Source organism: Dreissena polymorpha, chromosome 5, assembly GCF_020536995.1.
Source record: "Dreissena polymorpha isolate Duluth1 chromosome 5, UMN_Dpol_1.0, whole genome shotgun sequence".
Classification (NCBI taxonomy): Eukaryota; Metazoa; Mollusca; class Bivalvia; order Myida; family Dreissenidae; genus Dreissena; species Dreissena polymorpha.
In genome coordinates this window covers 59,090,569-59,115,145 of record NC_068359.1, presented here as the reverse complement: position 1 = coordinate 59,115,145, position 24,577 = coordinate 59,090,569, and the positions used below count along the sequence as shown (strand labels likewise).

Sequence of the window (24,577 nt, the reverse complement as noted above, 5' to 3'; positions counted from 1 at the left end):
AGGGGTATTGTTCACCATACTAATTGAATTTATATGTTTAGCAATAATGCGGGGCTTTTTTCATTTGTTAAACAGATAAAAATACAATGTAGTAAATAATTCAATTGTTTTAATTGCTTTAAGAGAAAAGTATGCTTAAAAAAGATATTTATTATGCCATGATTATCAAAATGCATGTTATACATGTACTCAAATCCAATGATCTTAAACAAAAGCAGACATGTACATTTGTATCATAATTTAATGTTACTAGATCTATTTATTTTCCTATTAGAGTAGCCAACGATAGCTGTCCCACGACTCGACTATTCTTCTTCTATAATTTTCTAAATTAGTGTATTCAAAAATAATAAGATCTAAGGGAGAAAACTGCGCAAAAAGATCAATCACGACTTATCTCCCCAAAACAGCGAGGCGCCCCTCGTTTTCCGTATACCGTTTTTTCAATTCAAGAACGGTAAATGGAAACAGGCACTGTAATTCAATTTTCATATATTGATTTTTGTATAATTAAAATTGAAACGAAATATGAATAGGGAAATAAGATTTGTGTTTTGTTTTGTTATTAGTACACAGAACAACGATATAAAGAACTCAACTTTGTTTTGTTTTTTTTTGTTTTTCGGTTATAAGAAAATCGGAATATGAATTAATACACGTCGATTCTTGTTTTTCGTTGTGTCGAATGAAAATTGAAAATGGAAACGACGGTATATACACGGACCCAGCTGCCCGATATGCGTTCACTGACATGAAACATAGCTCGAAAGCTGTATTTCATCATCAGAACACACCCGCCACTATTAACAGCCGTTGAGTCGCAAATCATGAAACAACACACACACAAAAACACAAACCATCCACCAAGGCCGAACGTTCATCAACCGTAAGAATTCGTGTGTTATGTGTTACGAATGTTCTTCAAATAAACATCATAACTCATTTTGTGAATTGTAGTTCCTACTTAAAGGTGCATTTCTTTAAATTTGCTAAATAATAACTATTGTAAGTTCTAAAAACAAAACACCAGTTTTAAACACAAACAAGAAAAGAGCAGTTATACTGATGAGCTTCGTTAACAGTGGTCTTGCGTCTCATGTGGCCAGCTTAGCTGTAGTCGTCCACGTTTTTTCACGGAAGAGCGTTCTTGACACTGACTTCGTGATATGCCCATCCCTACACTAGTGTTGTGCCCCATTTTGTTTTTTGATATTGTTGTCAAATTGCTTATCCCAAAGAAGACATGTAATTAACCACAAGGTCACGGGAACCACGATTGTCATAACTAATAACATGAATCGCTCTCTGGGAAACCCGGACTTGATGCATAGGCGTAAAGTGTTAGTGCAGATTAACCTGTTCTCCTATTCAGGGAAGACATTTTTCGTCTAATCGAGATTTGTGTTTCAAAGAGGGAATTTATTGTGGCCACAAGTAAATAAAAACGAGCATTTTGTATCTACAAAAATCTATGTAATCATACCACATCTAGCGTTGAAATTTTGGCTGTTGCTACAAGGAACACTGATTGTTAAGGTGTTAACTTTATTTTACGAAATACTAAACGAAATTTTCGTTGATTTTGAGCGTTATAGAGACCTTAATGCAGCATCAACATACTAAAACAATAACCCGAAAAGACAATAATAATGCATTTGAATATCAACCGTATTTTCGTTTGACAACTGATCGCGCATGAACAATGTGAATCTTAATATAGTTTTTGTGCAGATTCGTTTATACGACACAAAGACACAGTTTTCTTTTACGGATCATTTCGGCTTACAGGACTGGGTGAGTCAAGTAAAATATCGAATATAAAATATAGTTTTATAAACAACTGGTAGCAAGATGAGTTGCATGGTAGCAAGATGAGTTGGAGATAATTGGTCAGTAACCACATTTTAACTTACTCTTTTGACCTGTTAATTCTTTTCAGATCAATTCAACAATGAAAAATGCCAATAATATCACTTTAATAACTTTATTATTGCAAATATCTCAAGTTATTGAAATGCATTTTCAAAAATCTTTCGTGTATAAAGTACAGTTTTTCTTGCAGTTTGTCACGATATCTTAAGATCTAAGATTAAATCATTGAATACGTCTGAAAAAGGTGACAAAATTTCACGTTCACATTGCGGGCAGCATTTCCGTGTGAATGAATGCGTTACACATCGATTATTTGGCCAAGAATAAAGGATTATTTTATCAAGTAACTCTGATACATTTCACATTGCAATAAGCAGCATAAAATCTGTATTTTATGCACTAGTTCAAATTCTTCAGAAAAAATGGTTAAATAATAAATATTTGAAGAAAAGCACCACATAGGATGTATGTACATGTAGGTTGTTTGCATGTAGTTGTCACCAAGCCACATTTATAACTAAAACTTGATGAAACCTGGTAAAATTGTTCACTTATACCGCCTAATTTTTAAAACGTATTCCGATAACACTTAGTCTGAACGATCTCATTAATTTGAACACAATATGCCAAGGTCTAATCTTCGAAAATATGTTGAGCCGAAACTCGATCGGACGATGAAAACCATTTATCGTCATACGTGTGCCCACAACACGTACGGAATTTCGGTTTGAATCATTAAGACTTGAAATGGTACCATCCGTTTATGGTAAACGAGGAATGCCAAAATGCTCGGGCAAGCTTGCCTATCAAAGCATTGTGAGCAGCGACCAAGACCTTCATAAATATATGGGTCGCGCTCTGGGATCACAGGCTAATCTGGGACAACCTTTACGCACAAGCATTAAACCCCATTTTCACAGAGCACGGCTCATATATTTTCTAATATCGTCCTGTCGGGGGAGACGACCATGATATAACATTTTCAGGAAATATTTTACCGTGGGATCAAAGAGCTGGCTTGCCCGGCCGCGGTTATCACGTGGACCCGGCTCGTTGGTGAGCACTCTTTGTGAGTAGCAAAACATATACGGCCAAGCAATATAGTTGTAAATACGATAAAGTGACAATAATGTTAGTTTAAATCTAATTATTTAAGCTCGATTGCATAGAAAGCCGAAGGCTTATTTGAAACGCGCTCGAGTCCGTTTCCTAGGACTAAAACCAGTACTTGGTGCCTATGGCGGAAATCTTAAGAACTCTCCCACAGTGGGGATCACCCCCGTGACCTTCTGATCGATAGGCGGATACCATATCCACTACACTACCTCGGCCATAATGTTAATCTCCTCAATTAACAATAAAACTTAGCATAACGCTTTAAAGCCACACAACTTATTTGGCATAGTAAATTTTAGTATAAATGATAAACACATTTTATCTATGCCTATTAGAATATATCTGGTGGTTGTAAGATAGAAATCCGTCTTTTTTGCGCTTTTAAACTTAAAAAAAAATCGCCTTTGTCGAAATGGATGTATACATATAGAAATCCTACTGTCGGTTTTAAAAGAGGTACCGTTTAAAAAATAATAAATTACTCGCTATAGATTTAATGGCAATTTTGCACACTTTCAAATTGCACCTATATGTTTTGATTAACATGTATTTCATTTCAAGGTCAGAGGCTTTAAAGAAAGACTGGCTCGTTTACAATCTGTGTCGTATACACAAATAAAAAAGCAGAGTGTGACGACAAAAACGCTCGTATTCTTCATCAACAACTGACTACCATGACTGGATAGAACATAAAAATGCGTATATATGTAGACAACTTGGACCTGGTACTACATGTTGATTATTTACATACACCGTAATTCGGCTCCAAAAAGCTCCATGATGTTAAAGATGTTGAAAAATGATCAATTAATATTTGGCTGATATAACACAACCAAAAATTTGCAAATTTGAACTAAAATTAACTCCGGAACCTTGAAAATACACGTAAATGCTACTCTAAAATGTGTATGTACATTTTTGATCTGAACATTTACGTTGGTACATATTCTAAGAATCTCCCGACTGTCAGTGTGCAGTAAATTCTCTTCATAGTCGTAACTTAAATGTGCCATTTTTGCTTGTAGTAATATTGCCTTAAAGGGAGAATATACGATTTGTATATGTGTTGAATTGAAATATCTTGATAAAAATATGTTACAATAACACATAATAGGCAAGAAAAAAATATACATCGAAAACGAATTTGATAAAATGCCGCAAAGACATATTAGGGCCTCGAGCCGATTGTGCGAAGATATTTGGTACATATCTTCCTTCAATAACCGAAGCATTCGTCTCTTTATTATAAATGGAGTAAGTGTTCGTGTTTCGTATGAATATATATCGTTGCAGGAAATTAAAATGATCCGTAAAACTAAATTTAGATTCACATCGTACATGCATGATATTCATGCTGGCGAATTAGACTGTACAGACATTTTCGATTTCAAAATTAAATATCTGGCTTATTTCGCATTTTTCGACACATGTTCTTTTTAACTTTTATTCAATTTATATTAAGATATATGTATAATAAGTCGTTTACACATTTTATAAAAATTCATAAATATTTGACAAAATCGTATAATCTCCCTTTAATCGTTATGTTAGTTTGAAAGGGAAAATGAACCCCTTTCCATGCTTCTTAATCGTTATTTGCTACGTTTTATTTTCCATTATATAATGTATGATTATAGTAAGCGTATTTTTGTAACAGGTCAAGAAAATAAAAACTAATTGTTCATAATGTGTAACATGATTGATACGATGAGTGGACATCAACCATACACATATGTTAAAGTAAGTTGCAAACTAATCACAAATTCACTTTTACAAACATTTTGCTAATCGTCACAGGTGGAACCTTACAACACTCTGTCGCATATTTTGTCGGCGGGGTAACAAATGCCATCATCGCATCGTTTGAAGCCCTCAGAACAGGGTGCACCTAAAACACGCCGCAAACGTTACATTAAATATTTGAATTGAAATATTTGATGCATAAAGTCGACCTTTTGCAAAACAAATAGCTCTGGAACTAATAAACTATTCTACCATGTGCTATAAGTATTCAATTAATTATGAACCAACGCATGGCCCACGTGATTAATGATTCACACAACCGATACTGAGATTATTCCCCCCCACCCCTCCCGCAACCTAATAGGCATGTTAATGCGTCGGTATGGTTTCCGCACTCTGTGAAAAGGGGTTTTATGCATGTTCGCAAAGTGTCGTCCCAGATTAGCCTGTGTGGTATGCATAGGTTAATCATTTACGACACTTTCCACCAAACTGATTTTTGCTAAGAAGAGACGGAAAATGTCCCTTATTAGCCTGTGCGGACTGAACTAGGTCGGCACTTTACGAACATGCATTAAACCCCCTTTTCACAGAGCATGGCCCAAATGCATTATCTATTTATAAACGTGCCGGTGTTTAACATCTCGTCGTGGTCACAGTAAACGGCTTCACCCATATATTTTAGTTTGTTTTATATTATATTATCGCCTTTATCTCCCTTAGAATATTTGCTCTTAATGTCATGTAAACATGTTTAATATTTGCAATATTTTTAAATTTAGAACCCCATTAATTTCGCTTAGATCAAAACACCACTAAAACGCACTTTCGTATGAATGATTATAATGTTTGCAACATGTTAGACGGGTACTACCTGTAAACAAACGTAATACATTTATTTCTGTATTTCTTTAGGTTGCCATGAATCATACGATCATATGGGCAATGCTATCATAGAAGTATTACCATTTCAATATAAATGTACACACTGAGGAACTATTAATTTAAACATTTTTGTTTAAGCTCGATTGCATCGAAAGCCTATAGCTTATTTGAAAGTCTATCGAGCCCGTTTCCTGAGACAAGAACCAGTATTTTGTCTACATGGGGGAAATCTAAAGAACGCTTACACAGTTGGAATCGACCTTCTACCAAATAAACATTTATGTACATTATTGGATAAACGTATCTGTATCAAGCTACTACATATAATTCAATTTGTATTAGCATAATAATAATTGTCCAACGACGTTGAATAAGAATGAAACGTGAAATAAAAATAGTATTAGCTTTACATTGTCGTCGAACGCAATGGAACAAAAAATGATATAAATGGACACGCTGTATATGAAAAAGTGATAACGATCATGAATATTGACGTTTTATTTGCATTCAGGGTTGGTTCTTCAAGCAAAACATGTCACTTGGGCGGATTATCCGATAGGAATAGTTAAATTTAAACAGAAGGAATTTGTGGCACTATTGTTAGTAAACACTTACATAGTACTATCTTATGAAATTATTACCTTACGTTTTGAATTTGTATACTTTTACCCGTAACATACCGATGAACATTAAACGACGTTTGAAACGTCAATGACGTTATTAGACGTATTGAAATCCAATTTTAAATAATAACGCAGAGTGTAATGTTCTTAATAATAGTAAGATACTTACCGCCGGCATAATTGAGCTCGTCATCTTTGTCAGGTAAGCAGTCGGGATTCGAGTCGCACACTTGTGATTGGAGTATGCAGTCGCCGTTTTTACACTTAAAATTGTCCGCGGGACAGCCTAAATGGACAATCATAAACTTATGAGTCGCGTTCTGAGAAAACTTAGCTTAATGCATGTGCATAAAGTGTCTTCCCAGATTTGCCTGTGCAGTCCGCACAAGCTATTCAGGGACGACACTTTCCGCCTAAATTGAATTTTCGGTAAAAGGGACTTCCTTGAAACTAAAAATACCATAAAAGAGGAAAGTATCGTCCCTGATTAGCCTATGCGGACTGCACAGGCTAATCTGGACGACACTTTACGCACATGCATTAAGCCCAGTTTTCTCAGAACGCGGCTCGTATTATTTTAGATGTGTTGTGTAAAGTATATGTGGATATACCAGATGTTACAATACTAAAATTGGTGAGAGGTAATTTTCACATTGGGATTGAGAAATTGGAACAAGTAAACGAAACACTGATGAGACTAAGATCGAAATAAAGCCTTTTGTTATATTATTGTGCCAATGAATTAAGGATGAAACGAAATAAGAAAATATTATTTAAATCATTAAAAACATAAACACACTGACGATGTCAGCATCGTAGTCAAGCTAAGGAACGACGAGTCATTTGCCTCGGCTTAACCCATGTATGCCTAGCGTCTAGAAAAAGGGCCTTGGCAAACAACGTAGACCCAGATGAGACGCCGCATAATGCGTCGTCTCATCAGGGTCTGCGCTGTTTGCTTCAAGAAATTTCTGTAAGAAATATTCTAAATATAGAAATAAATATACTAAACATCCCTAATTTGGAAATAAATTGATCCAATTCAAAAGGATGGGAGAGTCCACTTTGCATAAATGGGTTAAATTTGAAGACCACATCATTTAAAATATAATTCTCTGAGAATCGTATTGCAGAATATTATCATAAAAGAAATCAAATCAAATTGAAGCACAGGTTTGTTCTGCGTCACTTGAATCGATTTATCTAAAAAAATTAGGTAATTACTCTAGTACTGTTCTAGTTATTGCTACAATACATTCGCAGAAATGTGATCAAAAAATGAATATACTAACATATATCCACGTTTGCGTTGGCTTAACGCATTGAACATCAATCAGTTCTTGCTTATATAATAAAAATCGTAGTTTTAGTTCACTAAGCAGAAAATTGTCTTGGACACGTGGACACGTTAGACGTAATTTGTTTGTTTTCGCTTTTAACAATGTCCATAAAATCATTTGGCCGCAACGATTCTATTATGGAATTATTTCATGAAAGAAATGATACCAGAATGACTTTTTTCAGTCATTTTGTTCATGAAAAATACATATCCAAATGACATGGGTGATTGTTCTTATTACATGTTCTTTTGTGTATCCAAAGTATAGCAATTCATCAAACAAGGATATTGGCCGTGTTTTGCGAATGTTTCAGTCGTCCTTACTACGACCACTCGAAGTATTTTTCATTCTGTTTAATGAAAAATAAAATCAGCACAATAAACGCTTAAAATATGTAAGCTTAGCGAAAATTAATCAAAACTAGCTCGATGATAAAAAAATCGTGTGCGGGAAAACTGGACTCTGCTTAAGCAATAAAAACAATTAAAAACTCATTTAATTTTCACGAACACGAAATCTATATACGTTCATATCTAAGAGGTTAAACGCCAGAGATAAAAATAGTTGCTAACGAATATTACCTGGACTCGTTGTTGGTGTTGTTGGAGTCACAGTAGTCGTTGTTGCTGCGATACGATTCGTGGTCGTCGCAGATGACCTCGTTGTGGTTACGGCTGGGGTAGTTCGTTGAGTCGTAGAAGACGTGGTAAGAGTCGTCCTCGTTATAGGATCCAAATCTACATAAAATAATGATTGTTAACGGGAAAAAACACCAAATATTGATATTTATCAAGTTATTACAAACGTCCACCGATTGTGTATAGGGATCTTATGTTTACACTAGGAACATTACATTTGCGATAATTACGAAACAACTGCTCAAAATTCACTACTGAAATAATTGTTCTTAAAAAACTATGATGAAGTCGTTTGATTCAACGATGTGAATTGCACTATTAAGAGTTCTTATTGGGGTTGGGGCATTTTTTCAACTTTGCTTTATGTTTGTCCCCTATTTATTTGGGACATAGCAAACAAAGACCACAATTATCTATACCTTGTCTTACAATATAGCAAATAAGCGATATCTCAGCAGACATGACGCGTTGATAATACTTCAGTTTAACCAATTTAAGCTTAGTGGACTCTCCCATCCTTCTAAATTGGATCAATTTATTTTCAAAATTAGGGATGTCTAGTATATTTATTTCTATATTTTGAATATTTCTTACAGAAATTCCTTTAAGCAAACAGCGCAGACCCTGATGAGACGCCGCATTATGCGGCGTCTGATCTGGGTCTACGCTGTTTGCCAAAGCCTTTTTTCTAGACGCTAGGCATAAATGGGTTAATTATCAACCTTTTGATTATCAACGTGTTGAAAGACTGAAACGTTGAGGCAATGCTACAGACAGGAAGTGTTCCCGCTGCATATAATAATCATCAGAAATCTAAGTTATATCTCATCTAAGACAGCTCCACAGAAAAAGAATTGAAATAAGTCATTTAATAACTGATTGTAAGTAATAGATCTATTTTATACATCATGCGGCGTCTCATCTGTGTCTACGATGTTTGCCAATGCCTTTTTTCTAGACGCTAGGCATCAATGGGTTAATAATAGCTTGTAAGTAATAGATTTAATAATTAAAACACATATCGTCCATTATTAACAAATAGAAAACTAATACGTTCAGAACTTTTCATATGGTGCATACGTGTGCTTAAGTAAAAACACATTTACTCACAATCGTCACAAATTGTTAACAAACAGTTGTAAACAGACTGGTACGAGGCTTCAACCATGATGGCACATAAACACATCAAGCCCAGACATTCCGTAAGTTTCATTTTTCCTACAATACGACTTTCATTACTCTAGCTACTCCGAAAAGCATGCGACTTTATACATGTTTCAATTTTTATGAACAAGCTTCTGAACAAAGTTTACTAATTATGTTTACGGATGTTACAATAACGCGAAAGTTAACGTCTGTCAAGCGTCATGAAGTTTATACCGCGCTTTAACAGGACGTGTATTTGTTCATAATAGTACTTTTGTGGTCATTTAAGTACGGAATCCGGATAGTGCCATCTATAATCTCGCCCTTTTTCATCAAGGGCGACACACATATATGCAAGATATCGCCTTTAAAAGGGCGACGGTCGCGTTCATAAAGGGCGACAGTCGCGTTCGATAAGTGCGACGGTCGTGTTCAAAGGGAGAGATATTGCATATAAAAGGGCGACTGTCGCTTTCTTTTTTTTTTGAAAACGCGACAGGCGATATTATAACATCGATTATTTGAACAGTACAAATATCGCGTGTCGCCGCGACTGTCGCGCAAAATATCGAGTGCGTCGTGTGTCGCGGTCTGAAATGAGACCGCGATACACGAGATTCGGATAATATGGGCGATATTTGAATTATATAATATCGTGCGTCGCAGCGACTCTCGCGCAAAATATCGATATTATGCGCGACAGTCGCGGCGACTCTCGATATTTTGCGCGACAGCCGCGGCGACGCACGATGTATGTAACACGATATATCGCCTTTTGGTGCTACCTACAATCGATAGACCTATGTCTAATACCAGAGTACACAACGAAAGACAGTTTTGCCACACAGCTATTAAAACTAGCAGGTGTGAGTATGTAGGACCGAAACAACCAATAATACTTGACAGTATTGTTTGCGGCGTCAACATCAACGACGCCTTATTCAGGTTGCAAATGGAGAATGAAACAACTTTTACTTAAGACAATGGACATTATATCGTACATAGAGGCTTTCCATAAGCAAGCGAAGAGCCAGTCAAGGCGTTAAGTACTATAAAGTGATCTTAAACATTACATAAAAAAACAAGTGTTCAAGAATATAAATTAGTATATATACATAAATAAGTTGCAAGCAAAGAGTACCGTGTAAGACAGTACAATACATATCCATGTATGCCATAAATTTTACATTAACTATAGCTTCAAACTAAATTGGAATTTAAAACGAGGAAAGATAGTATTGTTAGATCATGTAAGTGACTTTTCGAGTATGCTATATGACTCATTGTATGGCAAAATGCAAATGACATCCGATAAGATAGAAATTTATGAATAAATGGAGAATAAGATATGAGCTTCATGAAGTGAAAGGGAGTTTATGATAATATAACATTCTTTATAAAAATAATGGAGCTAGTGAAACTAAAGAATACTATTAATAGCAGATTAATGCCTGATTTATAACAATTTTAAATGAAAAGCGTAAGAATATTTTTAGCACGAGTCAGCTTCAACTTTCGACTTGACAGTTTCCAGTTGGTCAAGCATAACGCCAACATATGAATAATACAGTGACGTATTTGAAGGCATTGCATATCTGATGGTGAAACACATCGTAAAAGTAAACGCACATATTGAACCTCAAGGCAATAGTGTTAAAGTGATATTATGGGCATCTAACAGTTTATAGGTGTGTATCGCAACCGTTGTTTATTTTTGGTGTTTTCACTTCATATACACTTATATTTGTAAATGCAGCATCAACATACTAAATAATATACCGGAAAGAGAAAAATAATGCATTTGAATATCAACCGTACTTTCGTTTGACAACTGATCATGCATGTACGATTTGAACCTAAATTTAGTTTTAGTGCAGATTCATTCATACGACACAAAGACACAATTATGTTTTACGGATCATTTCGGCTTAGAGGACTGGGTGGGTCATGTAAGAATATCGAATATAAAATATATTTTTATAAACAACTGGTAGCAAGATGAGTTGCAGATAATTGATCAGTAACCACATTTTAACTAACTCTTTTGACTTGTTAATTCTTTTCAGCTCAATTCAACAGTGCAAAATGCCCATAATATCACTTTAAGGCAGAATTTCGACGAATAGAGCACAAAGATATAAAAATAATAAAATGTATTGTTGACAAGAAAGACATAACTGTTAGGTTTATTGTCGTTACCGTACCAAGAACATTGGATGAAGAAATGTTAACCTTAAGATCTTATTTTCAATTCCTTTTTCATGTTGTACTTGATTGTTGCTTACGTATCATATAACGTTTATTTATGTAATACATGTCAATGTGCTGTTACAGTAACGTTATTTATTTGATTCACAAACATGAATCTTTCGCATCGTGTCAATTTAACAAAACAACACCTACGATAAAGTTAAAAAGTTGTGTTAAATAAAGGTTGAAATGTTGGTTTACGATTACTATAATTAAATTTTGAATATGAAATCGTATTAACCTGCTTTTAATGTTTTTGAAAATTTAAATAAAGTATTTAGAATCGCATAAACAACACTCAGAGCATTACCTTTCTGAAACATAGTGTCATATTTACCCTTTACCTCGTAAAAACGTATTGGTAGTTCCTAAGAAAGTTAAATCTTGAAGGAAAAAATGTTTGCAATGTATGTACATGTATAATGTTGTTGTTTTTTAGTCATATTAAATAAAAAATAAAAAAAGTTAAATCTTATTAAAGGCCTTTCTAACTAGATCCAAGTTTTAAATGTATCAGTTCCAACCCTTATATACTGATGAAAAGCAAGAAGCATAAATCCTGGACACTCTGTGAGTAACTGGCAAGCTGTTCTGGTTTTATGCTGTTTGAACATAGCCATTTTAACTTTGCTTTTGAGTGGGAAAGGGATAATGATGATGTGTTTCAATATGTTTCGCATACACTACACGTAAAAACAACGTGTTTACTCTACATGTTTATGACTACTGTTTTATGCACAATGCGTTTTAGTAAATTGGTGTATGCAACCATGTGGTTTTACATCAAGTACCTATAAACAAACAACAGCAACACTTCCTCATTAAAATCATAAACTAGGAAATTAACAGACAATCGTGAGGCTTCGACTTTTACAAATTTGATGAACGTTTTTTTCACGGAAATGTTGCAGTGTTCTTATAATGCTTATACCTCTTACGACTAGATGACTAGCCCTTTGTCTAAACATAATTAACCAACTAATATTACCTGGAATCTTGGTTGGAGTTGTTCGAGTTGCAGTAGTTGTTGTTGTTGCGATACGATTCGTTGTCGTCTTAGATGGAGTCGAACTAGTTGTAGCTGGAGTCACGGAAGTCGTTGTTGAGGTCGCAGTTGTTGTCCTTGCAGTATTTGATATCGTGGATTGTGTAGTGGTAGTTTTTGAAGGAGTCGTAGTATTTTGAATTTGAGTTTGAGTGTGAGTAATCGTTCTTGGAGTCGCACTAGCGTTGGTTTGAGTCGAAGAAGTCGTTCTTGGAATATTAGTAGGTGTTGTACGAGTCGAGGTTTGAATTCTTTGAGTTGTAGAAGTCGTAATTGGCGTTGATTTATTCGTAATTGGAGTCGTACCAGTCGTGGTTTGAGTTGTTGATGTCGTAATGGGTGTTGTTATAGTCCTTGTCAGGAATGAAGATGCCGTTTTTGGAGTAGTATTAGTCGTTCTAATAGTAGTAAACTGCGTAGTGGGAGTCGTAGTGGTTATGGTTTTGGCCTTCTGTCGAGTTGTAGTAGACAGTGTTGTACTCGTCCTTGTTTTAGGATCACACACTGCAAAATACAATATGAGTCGTGCTATGTGAAAAGGGCGTTTAATGCATGTGCGTTAAGTGTCGTCCCAGATAAGCCTATGCAGTCCGCACAGGCCAATCAGGGACGACCCTTTCCGCGTTTATGATATTTTCGATTCAAGAAAGTCTCTTCTAATAAATTCAGTTTAGGCGGAAAGTTTCGACCCTGATTAGCCTCTTCGTACTGCACAGGCTAATCTTGGACGACACCTTACGCACATGCATTAAACCCCATTTTCACACAGCACGGCGCATTTATTGTTCACGGAAAAGACTAGAGATTTTTGAAGTATGCCCAATATCAACCTCTTGTTCGTGGAAAGGACACTTGGCCTAGAGATTGCTCAAGTATGCAAACAATTAACCACTTGTTTTAATGATGTTGTGTACGCATACGGCGCATGGTTTACATATCGAGTAAAGTACAAAAACAACTTAAAAAGCACTTGTTGCTTAATAGCTCTTTGAAACGATGATGCAGGCGTTTGATAAACTCATGTCAAAACAGTATTTATAGAACATGGTATCAGGAAATTCAAACTTTATCAACTTTGCATTTTGTCCCGTTATTTATCTGAAACATAGCAAAAATAATTCCATTAATTATTATTATTTTTTGCAATAAAGAAAACGCTTATATGTAAGTTCTAAGCCGACATGGCGCTTTGATAATACAAACTACTTTGCAATTCCAAAAGCATGATTTTGCCATTTAAATAACTTTGGCAATATTGTTTTCGTCGGCCACATTGATAACACGAATCCGCGAATGAACATATTATTTTTAGTATAACATACAATTATTAAAAAAATTTGATAAATAGCTCTACACTGTACCGTTGTTGCAAGATTAAATTCCATTAAACGTGAAATTGCGCAATTGCATGGCATTCAGTGTTCCCGGTACATAATATAATTACCAGACGAAACCACAAAAAGTGCAAAATAAGTTAATGTATTTTGGTTGAAACACAAACAACAAAATCAAGAATTTAACTTACGGCTCTTGCGTTCATCTGAGCCATCCTTGCAGTCACGTATTCCGTCACACAACTTTCGGATTGGCACGCACATGCTGACGTCACATAGGAAATGGTTCCACGGGCATACTGTCAACAAATTATTTATTTAATTTTACAAAACAATCGCCAAAAAACATTATAGTAACGTGTTAATAGTGTTAACAATTAGACATTTTTTTTATTAATGAGTTCAATAGATCGAAAAAGAGGCCAGAGTATGCCTATTTGCCAATTTAGCGGTTTACATGTTTTTATCTCGGAGGCGAAATGTTAAGTTCATTTGGAAAATGCTGTGTGGGGTGTCTGTGTGAGTGTTTTTAGAAGTATAGTTCAGATCTTTGAATAATAGAAGCATTTTTAAAGGTGTAACTACTGGGATAACCGAACAATTATAATTATTGTTTGCGAAGTTTGTAAAATCAATGTAATAAAGACTCTTTATATCGTTATTCTGTAACCTCTGGCCTATCACGGAATTCACACTAGTGATACGATCTTATTCTGCGTCAGTTTGTTAAAATTGTTTTATTGAAAATGTTAATCCATTCAAAGTTTACATAACAGTATATGACACATCTATCCGTTAACTGCTTAGCGATAACTATGCTAAAATGAAGCCTAGAAACGCTTATATTACGTGTTAGTGGGCGTCGTACCTACCATGTGATAGGTAGAATGATTTCTGTATGCATCCCTCTCCTGGGAACCACCCTTTGCACGTGTACATGCCATCGTCACGTGTCTGCATGTTGAGCACCTGCAACACTGCTTTTGGTTCCGATGTCGAGCTTTCAAAGTGTACCCTAAACCAATCATTTCAAAAATCAAAAAGTATTATCCCCACGCTTTTCGGAGAAAAAGTGGGGATTATGTGGTTTTCTCCGCCGTCTGTCCGTCCGTCCGTCCTGGCCACTATCTCCTCCTACACTATTAGCACTAGAACCTTGAAACTTATACACATGGTAACTATGAGCATATGTGCGACGGTGACTGGAACGGAATTTGAAATGACCCCTGGGTCAAAAGTTATGGGGATTGGTGTGGGGCCGGATCAGAGATTTTCCTGCGACGGCGATTCGAAAAAGGCTCATAACTACTGTGTCCCTACAGATATTGCTTTCATATTTGGTATGCGTGTGTATCTAGACAACACCTGTCCATGCGCATACAATTTTATACCCCTGTGACCTTGACCTTGAACTTGAGGTCAGCGTTCAGGTTTCGAAATCAGCGACCGCGATTCGAAAAGCGCTCATAACTACTGTGTCACTTCAGATATTGCTTTCATATTTGGTAAGCATGTGTATCTGGACAACACCTTTCCAAGCGCATAAACTTTTTGACACCTGTTACATTGACCTTGAACTTGAGGCCAGCGTTCAGGTTTCGAAATCTGCGACCGCGATTCGAAAAAGGCTCATACCAACTGTGTCCCTTCAGATATTGCTTTCATATTTGGTACGCATGTGTATCTGGACAACACCTTTCCATGCGCATGAAATTTTTGAACTTGGGGTCCGCGTTCAGGTTTCGAAATCTGCGTCCGCGATTTAAAAAATCTCATAACGTCTCTGTCCCTTCAGATATTGCTTTCATATTTGTTACGCATGTGTATCTGGACAAGACCTTTCCATGCGCATAAAATGTTTGACCCCTATGACCTTGACATTGAACTTAGGGTCTGCGTTTAGATTTTGAAATCTATTATGTGGTTATCTCCGCCGTCTGTCCGTCCGTCCGTGCTGGCCACTATCTCTTCCTACACTATTAGCACTAAAACCTTGAAACTTACACACATGGTAGCTATGAGCATATGTGCGAAGTGCACTATTTGGAATTTTGAAATGACCCCTGGGTCAAAAGTTATGGGGGTTGGGGTAGGGCCGGGTCAAAGATTTTCACTCATTTTTTTAGGTTATTTTACAATAACTTCTTCATTTTTACACCGATTCACTTCAAATTGATACTGAACATCTCTTATGACAATACGGTCAATCTCAACTATGCATGGCCCCATTGCCAACCCTGGGACGCCCCTGTGTCAAACATGCGGTGTGGGGATACGCGTCGGCCTTTGCCGCGCCATTTCTAGTTTATATATTAACAACGGCATTGCATTTACGCCACCCTTTTGTGGTTGGGTCAATCGAGGTACGGCTCTTAAACCATTGTTCAGGGGTTCGAGCTCCCTTGGTTAGTCTTTCCTTCAATCTAACTTATGTTGACTATTTCATTACAGCAATAACATGAAACATAACAAACTATGTTCAGTCTTAGGTAAATATGTAATATTTTGATTTATTGTTTCACTTTAGTGTACATATGTAATAACAGTACAAGTAACATATCAAACCATTCGCATTAATTGTATATCTCATTGATTAAAGTAGTGGCGGTATTCACGATTATCCTTATGCTGCACGATTGTCCATGTGAATTCGAACAGAAAATTATATAAATACAAACTTAATTCTCAATTTGTTGTTTTTATCAAAAAACAATATGAACGCTCAATTATCAAACAGCCAAAGTCGCACCTCAACCTATAACATCCACTATCTTAGAGCATTTAGCATTTGTCGATTGTTTTTTGTAGATTTTTTGCGACCTACAAATAAACATAATTATAAAGGTGTTTTAAACAATCCGTATCAAAATTCCATGACATTTTAATCAAAATTTAGAACGAGCTTCGTATGTCAACGGAATATTCGTAAGGGCCAGTTTAAATTTGCGCTAAATCATGCCGTCAACGTCAATGATATCAGTCGGTTCCATCATATCCTGCCATTAAAATACTTGCCAATACATAATTGGGAGCTTTTAGAAACACAGAATGCGATGTTATAGTTTTGACATTTTTGCAATATCGAGTATAACTATATAGCGGATAAACAATGTGCGCTAATAACTACCATTTTCCTAATATACTTAATGCGTACGTATGGTGAGGTCGGTATACAGTTGCCTTAATATTAGTGTGATACGTACATCCATAAGAGCTGGGATACAGGGCGGCCATCTTTCTCGAATGCAAGCGCCGGCAATGATCCAGATCCGGAGCAATAGGCTACACAATACACCTGAAGGAAAAAAACAATCGAATTTCGTTAGATCGTCTCTGTTCTACGTTCACGTCAATGCCAGAATTTGAAACAATAATCCGCCCAGTCATGTGACCGGGTCCATAAGTCTTCACGCACTCTTGATGGAAAATGGGAAATCATATCACATCATCTTGTGGTTTTTTTCCAGTAATATCCGCATTCTCTTTGTATAATCCACGATATCATTTAAAATAGTTCGGCATCCATAGGTCTAACAATACAGCTGACTATGTCAAACACAGATTGAATGCCATATTTGTATTGGTAAAAACATACAACGACTTGTATTGACGTTAATTAGCTTCTCGTGTTTTCCATCACTAGTTTAAGTTTCATAATGACGACATCAAGGCACGTTTTCACCATCTGATTCTTAGACTTTAAAATTAATATCAGACTTAGATCCAAGAAATATTAGGTCGGCGTTTGAATGTATACAGGATAAAACTTTTGCTTACGTCATAAATTATTGTTCTAAACGAAGAATTGTGATGTTACAGGTGTTAAGTATCATGTCATATTATATTGTTTCATGACCTTTGAACATAACAGATTTAGATTAAGACTAAAGTATTTGAAGTCGTTGGTGACTACGGGCCCGGGTTCTTTAATGTATAAATGGTATACACCGATGATTCAATAAGAAATCAGCGATAATGTAAAACAACAAACAGTAGTTATTATTTAATATAAAATCTTATTGAAAACGAAAGAATGCATATTTTATTTTAAAGTAAAACAACAACACACCAAATTAAAAGTTAAATAACAATCTAACATGGATATGGCTGCCGCTAACTGCAACGACGTCAGAAAAATCAGCTATCTCATCGCCATCTTTCGTCAGCGTCAAAGTACAAACGTCACCAATATAGTCACTATACACATCGGGAGAATCATGCAGTCCATCGGGATAGTCGTTATTCGTCCAAAGTATTTCTCTCGCTTAAACAGATAATAACATATTTATTTTATAGTGACGCTGCAAAATTTCTTAGCGGTATGATCTAATTAAAGGTACCGTCACCCACGAATGACGAAAATTGAAAAGTTGTAAAATACCGTATATTTTTACAATTATTAGTTTATATTTATTAACATATCATGACTAGTATATTACATTACTTGAAAAAAAGTTGTTAAGTTTTCATATTTTCAGTATACTCGGTAATAAATTTTATTGGGTACCGGTACCAGGTAACTACAAGTTAACGCCAGTAGATTGATCATCATCGTCACGTGGTAAACCCAGGAATGCAAATTGTGCATGCGTAGTGAATTATATATATTTTATATATAAAATGATCAATCTACTTGCGTTATTTATAGTGTGTATATCGTTATGTCACGTATTTTCGCGATGTACTTTCGATTTCACATCGCAAAATTTTATTACCGAATATACTGAAAATATAAACTTTTTTCAAGTAATGTAATATACCAGTCGTGATATTTTATTCAATATAAACTTATAATTGTAAAAAAAAACGGTATTTTACAACTTTTCTTTTCTTCGTGTTTGACGGTACCTTTAAAGCTCCACTTAGAAAATTTGCGGGGAGTAATGTCGAGATATGAAGCAAATTTTAATACGAAATAAACGCTAATGTAGTGTTTACTGATATGGCTGGAAAGTGAGCGTCATTTAAAAATTAAACAAAAGTAATAAAGGGTATAAAACGGCGAAAAATTACTGTCTCTACAAGGACGTCGCCATTTTGACTATCACGTGATTACCTCCTCTGAGTTATTGGAATATTAATGACAAAATGGCGTCCGTTTGGTGTTGTTCTTTTTTTTTTTTTGGGGGGGGGGGGGTGGGGCAAGAGGAGGACGTATGTTTTCCCCGGGTAAAACATGCATAATAATATTTATTCTAAATGAACGCGTTCTGATCTTTGGTGTGTGTGCTGCGTGTTTTACTACATATTTTATTAAACACATTCTTTAATATTGTTTATTCAGACAGGATATGTTATTTAAACTTCTGGTCACTCCCTAGTCACGTTAACTAACTAAATATTCGTGAAAGGTTCGTTTAATAATTCTTCCGAACCGATGTCAACGATATAAAAACACAAACAAAAAATGAGAGCAGAATCAATATAGTACGTAGTGCCCAATTGAAGTATTAACGAAATGACATCCACCACAGGGCCTGCAAGATCTGACTGCAGAAAGGTTCACGAAGATGTTAAGTGGAAGAGTGCTGTCTCAAACAAATTGTTTAAAGCAGATGGTAAGCAAATAATGTGATGAAATTACCAAACTATTAAAACGCAATAGCGGATGCGAGGCCGTCTTTGTCAAGGTAGTTTACCTAGTGACTAAAGCTGTTTGCTTAAAGGAATTTCAGTAAGAAAAATTCTAAATAAAGAAATAAATATTCTAGAAATCCCTTATTTTGGAAATAAATTGATCTAATTGAGCAGGATGGGAGAGTCCACTAGGCTTAAATGGATTAAACGTAAGGAATTTTGATAGACGGCTTTCCGAGAGGGTTCCAAAACGTTCCGATTATGTTTACCACGTTTATGTCCGAACAACAAAAACGTCTGATTGTTGAAAACTTTTATAAATTTGGATGCCGACTTTGTCCATTCTCTGGAATAAAACCGGGCTTATAGCGTGCGCGTAAGTGTCGCCCAAGACTGGCATGTGCAGTCCGCAAAGGCTAATCTGGGACGATACTCTCCACCTAGACTTGATCTCCGTTAAAAAGAAACAAAGCATTCCTTAAACGCTGAAATACTCGCAAAAGATTAGCCGGTGTGATTGTACAGGCATATCGGGGAAGAACCTCGCTGATATGTGTGTAAACAAAAATATTGTACAGACTATTCAAAAACTACCAACTAAAGACACCAACAACACTTTATTATGACGTTAATATAGATAAATATAGGATGCCCTTTTTAATTGCCCAAACATCAATATCAATTTATAATTGAAAATTTATTTAAACGTGTGCTAAATATACAGATGTACAGCTATATGCCGCTCAGAAACGTGTGATTGTATCAAACAATATTTCTATTTTCATTGCAAATCTATCCTATTATTATTATAAACGATAAAACATATACTAGCAATATATCGTTCTTCGTCAGTTTATGAAAAACTAGTTGTTTATACTATAGTTACATAACAATACAAAATAATGGTTGGTAAAAGTGTATTTCCATTTTTTTAATTAAAAAAAGGGTTTGAGTATTCATGATGACACTTACCTGAAACAATACCCGACAAAATAACTAATGACATCGTTTTAATCCAGAACATTTTCTTAGCGACAAATGAAATCAAATGAAATCAACTTATATCGGAACGTACAAATAAACGAGTGAATCCACTGTAATAATGACAAGGTGTAACAGAATGTTTTATATACTATCGACCCGTACATTAAGGAAGGACGTTGAGTTCCGTATACGCCCGTGTTTTACATACCGAAACTAAATGAGATCAGATTTCGATTATATTGATGACGGGAATGCACTTTCGAAACGTTCTATAAAAAACAACAGCATAGATAATTTAGAACCTATTTTATAATTTACAATTTGACTACTTGTAGTTAATCGTTTTATTGTTTGATGATATAAATGGTTACAAAGAAGTGATTAAGAAACAACATCATTGTGTACTAACTTCCTAAGTTATTTCACTAGACGTACATCTGTGGAAAGCTTTCCAAAGCTATATGATTTTTCTTTTATACCTAATGATAAAATATGACATTTCTGCAGTGAAATAACACCAGTGAAAATAAACAAATTATTTTCAACGGTGAAAATAACACATTCTCGGAACTACTTTTTCTATTTTTAGATTTTATAAACTAATTAAACATACATTTTTTATGATCACGAGTGAATTAAAATCGATATTCCATCGAATCCAACACATTTTCTTTTATCTTTTGCTTTTTTTACCGTTTATTCACATTGTAGAAGAGTTTAACTGGAGAATTTCGCTGGAATAATGTAGTATATTGTGTGTATTAAAATGTATTAAGGCACGCCACGGGAGAAAGGGTAACTTTTCAGCGAAAGGGAAACAGCTGTTAATTATTTTCCTGAAAAAGGGGCATACAAGAAACAGAAAATTTGTCCTCTATGTCTGTATTCTTTTAAATGTATATGTATACGCAAGTTTGTTAGAGGATAAGAAAGTTCTGGGGACCCCAGATTTAAGATTTTTGTAAAAGCATGCATGGATTTCACATTTAGAAACGTCAACATTTAATTTTAATCCATGTATGCCTAGTGGACTCTCACATCCTTCTAAAGGGAATCACTTTATTTCCAACATTAGGGATGTATAGTATATTTATTTCTATATTTTATATTTATATCTTACAAAAATTCATTTAAACAAACAGCGCAGACCCAGATGAGACGCCGCATCATTTGCCAATGCCTTTTTTAGACAGAGCTAGGCATAAATGGGTTAACATTTTATTTAAACCCAATTTAATTTAAAGAATGAGCATGGATAATAATGGCACATTTAATGTTGTGCTCAGTGGGAAAAGAGACAATGTATTGGAGACATATAAAGAGTGCTTTGTTTGTTGTAATGGAATCGAGCACATCGCGATCTTCAAGCGACCACGGTATCCTATCGAGTCTCCACAACAAAATTAATTGTCAAGTGAGTCGAAATATAAACAGATTTTTGTTGTATAATTTTTTCGATTTAGTTAATTGGTTTTTTAATATTTTTGAATATGATGTGCATAGATATAGCTAGGTGTTGCATACATATAAGTTTATAAAGGTCCAAAAACCCGAACTTATAGTCTTCACGAGATGGCATATTGTTCGTACTGCCGAGCAAAATAGTTTATCAACAATATCCTATTTAAGTGAAATGTGAACCAAAAATGTGAACAATACTAAAAACAAGTTTCAAAAAACACGAAAAACATTAAACAACGTAATGAAAACAACAAAATGAGGACATTGCATTGCGCGTATTATTCGACAATGAAGGCTGGTTTGATGCCTTAAACGTGTTTATGTTCCCACTTAGCAGATCTGTAGAGCTTCCAACAACCATTTAGATATACATGTATAAATTCTTTGATTATATTCCGTTATGATAGGCTTGGTCATAAGGATTCTATATACATACATATTAATCTTAACAACTCGTTCACATGTTTGCACAACAAAATGATGCAGTAGTTTGGTAATGGTTGGTAGCTGTAACGAATTTGCTTCACTAAAACTTGATTTGGTTCGCGAGTGTTTGTTTTAATTACGGGTTAACCGTGACGTTACCATAAAAGACTATAAACAATTGCGCCATTTGTGCTATTGTCAGATCATTAGCTACGTTTTATTATATGCACGTTCACACACACTGACATGGTGTTGTGAGTTTGTTTTGCTCATGCAGCGAATAACAATTAAAAATAGAAATTCTCTTTTTTTATAATGACGATACCGTTTAGCACTACCACAAAACGTTATATGAAACACTTAGCCTAATGCATTTGCATTGAAGTCAAGTATCAATGTATAAAACACACCAGCGTTCTTTGTAAACCGCGATACGTTATGCGTGTCCTTTTAATAAGATAAACCGTTCCCCATTCTGATTCAGAGCGTGTGCAAAGAGATAAACGGACAGTGCTCTTTGAAAAGGGGGTTTAATGCATGTGCGTAAAGCAGGCGCGTAGCCAGTGTTTTGAAAAGGGTATGCGAATTCTCCCATCAACGATTGTTATTGAGCAACGAAGTGGCGAAGGGGGTATGGGAGAGGGTGTCCCCTCCTGCAATCGGGGGTTTGGAGGTCCTCCCCCTAGAAATTTTGAAAATAAAACTTAAAATCCTGCATTCTGGTGACTTTTAGTGTATTTAGAGACTGAAGTTATAGAGCATTTTTATATGACATTTCACTTTCATTTACCATACTCAGTGACTGATAAAAAAAGGTTGGGTGCGAACGCACCCAACGCACCGGGTATGTAAAGTTTCATCACATATTAGCATGTGCAGTCTGCACAGGCTTATCAGGGACGACACTTTCCGCCTAAACGTGTTTTTCGCTATCTTTAATCAAGAAAAACAATAACAGCGGAAAATGTCTTCCTTGATTAGCCTATGCGGACAACACAGGCTTATCTTGGACGACACTTTACGCACATGCATTAAACCTCTTTTTCGAAGAGATCGGTCCAAATATATTTGCATATAAAGTGACACTCAACAGTTAATGTTTTGTAAATGGATTAGTCAACTATGTCCGGATATGATGATCTCATGTTCACGATTGGAACAAGAAAATGCGTAGGTTTTATGCTAATTCTATGAACTGAACTCATATCCGGTTTTTAAGGCTAACGAAGAAATGTGGGAGCGTATACATTTTAATTAAAGAGATAAGAGTTTTGTGGTTGTTTTCTGCGTAGTTGACTCAGATAAAGTCTGTATGGTGTTCCGTTAGGCCATTCGTTGTTTCTTTAAAGAACGCGAGAATACAATGCGCGTTCGCGATATTAAGTATTAACCCATTTATGTCTAGTGGACTTTCCCGTCCTTCTAAATTGGATCAGTTTATTTCCAAAATTAGGGATGTCTAATATATTTATTTCAATATTTAGAATATTTCTCACCAGAAATTACTTAAAGCAAACAGCGCAGACCCTGATGGGTCTCCGCTTTTTGCCAAGGTCTTTTTTCTTGACGCTATGCATAAATGGGTTAAACCAAATATTCTCCGAAAGTTTAAAAAGGGTCAAAGAGAAGAAACGTCGTAATTGATATATATTTGGCAATACAGATTAAGTGTCAGTAGTTTAACTATTGTTGCACTAAAGAATTGCCCATGTATTGGTATAATTGTTTCAATTCATTTTAAATGTTCTAATGGCACGGTAAAACAAGAGGACACCACATAATTTTTACACAAAAAAGTAAAACGGTAATTCGAGATCTTATTTATTTAATAAAAAACGTTATAAGTTATGAATAGTAAACAAAATTAAATGCTCGGGAGAAATGGTAGATGAAAATCATGAATAAACACGTCTTATTTAATCTAAAATACGCTTTGTATTAAGTCTGGGAAAATCCCCAATATTATGTGCGTATGTTTTCGTGCATCATAAAACAAATAGATTAAACGCTACGGTGGCGTCGAAGCGCGATGAAAACATTGGTCGTTATTTGGTGGTTTTATAATAAAAGCTGTTCATATCTTTGCATTTATAATTTATTTAACTTTCCTAAGTCACAAAAATATGTTGTTTACGAG

The 24,577-nt window shown here is 35.3% G+C and overlaps 1 protein-coding gene across 1 annotated transcript; it reads right to left on the bottom strand.

Moving 5' to 3' along the window:
* Positions 1–5,772: 5,772 nt before the first annotated feature.
* On the bottom strand, positions 5,773–20,690 carry LOC127831258 (mucin-5AC-like). Its single transcript, XM_052356240.1, has 9 exons — positions 20,542–20,690; positions 18,090–18,256; positions 17,196–17,287; positions 14,865–15,007; positions 14,184–14,291; positions 12,602–13,162; positions 8,161–8,316; positions 6,409–6,525; positions 5,773–5,807 (listed from the first exon to the last, which is right to left on the bottom strand). The coding sequence occupies exons 1-9, from the start codon at positions 20,591–20,593 to the stop codon at positions 5,773–5,775; spliced, it is 1,431 nt and encodes a 476-aa protein (XP_052212200.1). The 5' UTR covers positions 20,594–20,690.
* Between the last annotated feature and the right edge of the window lie 3,887 nt (positions 20,691–24,577).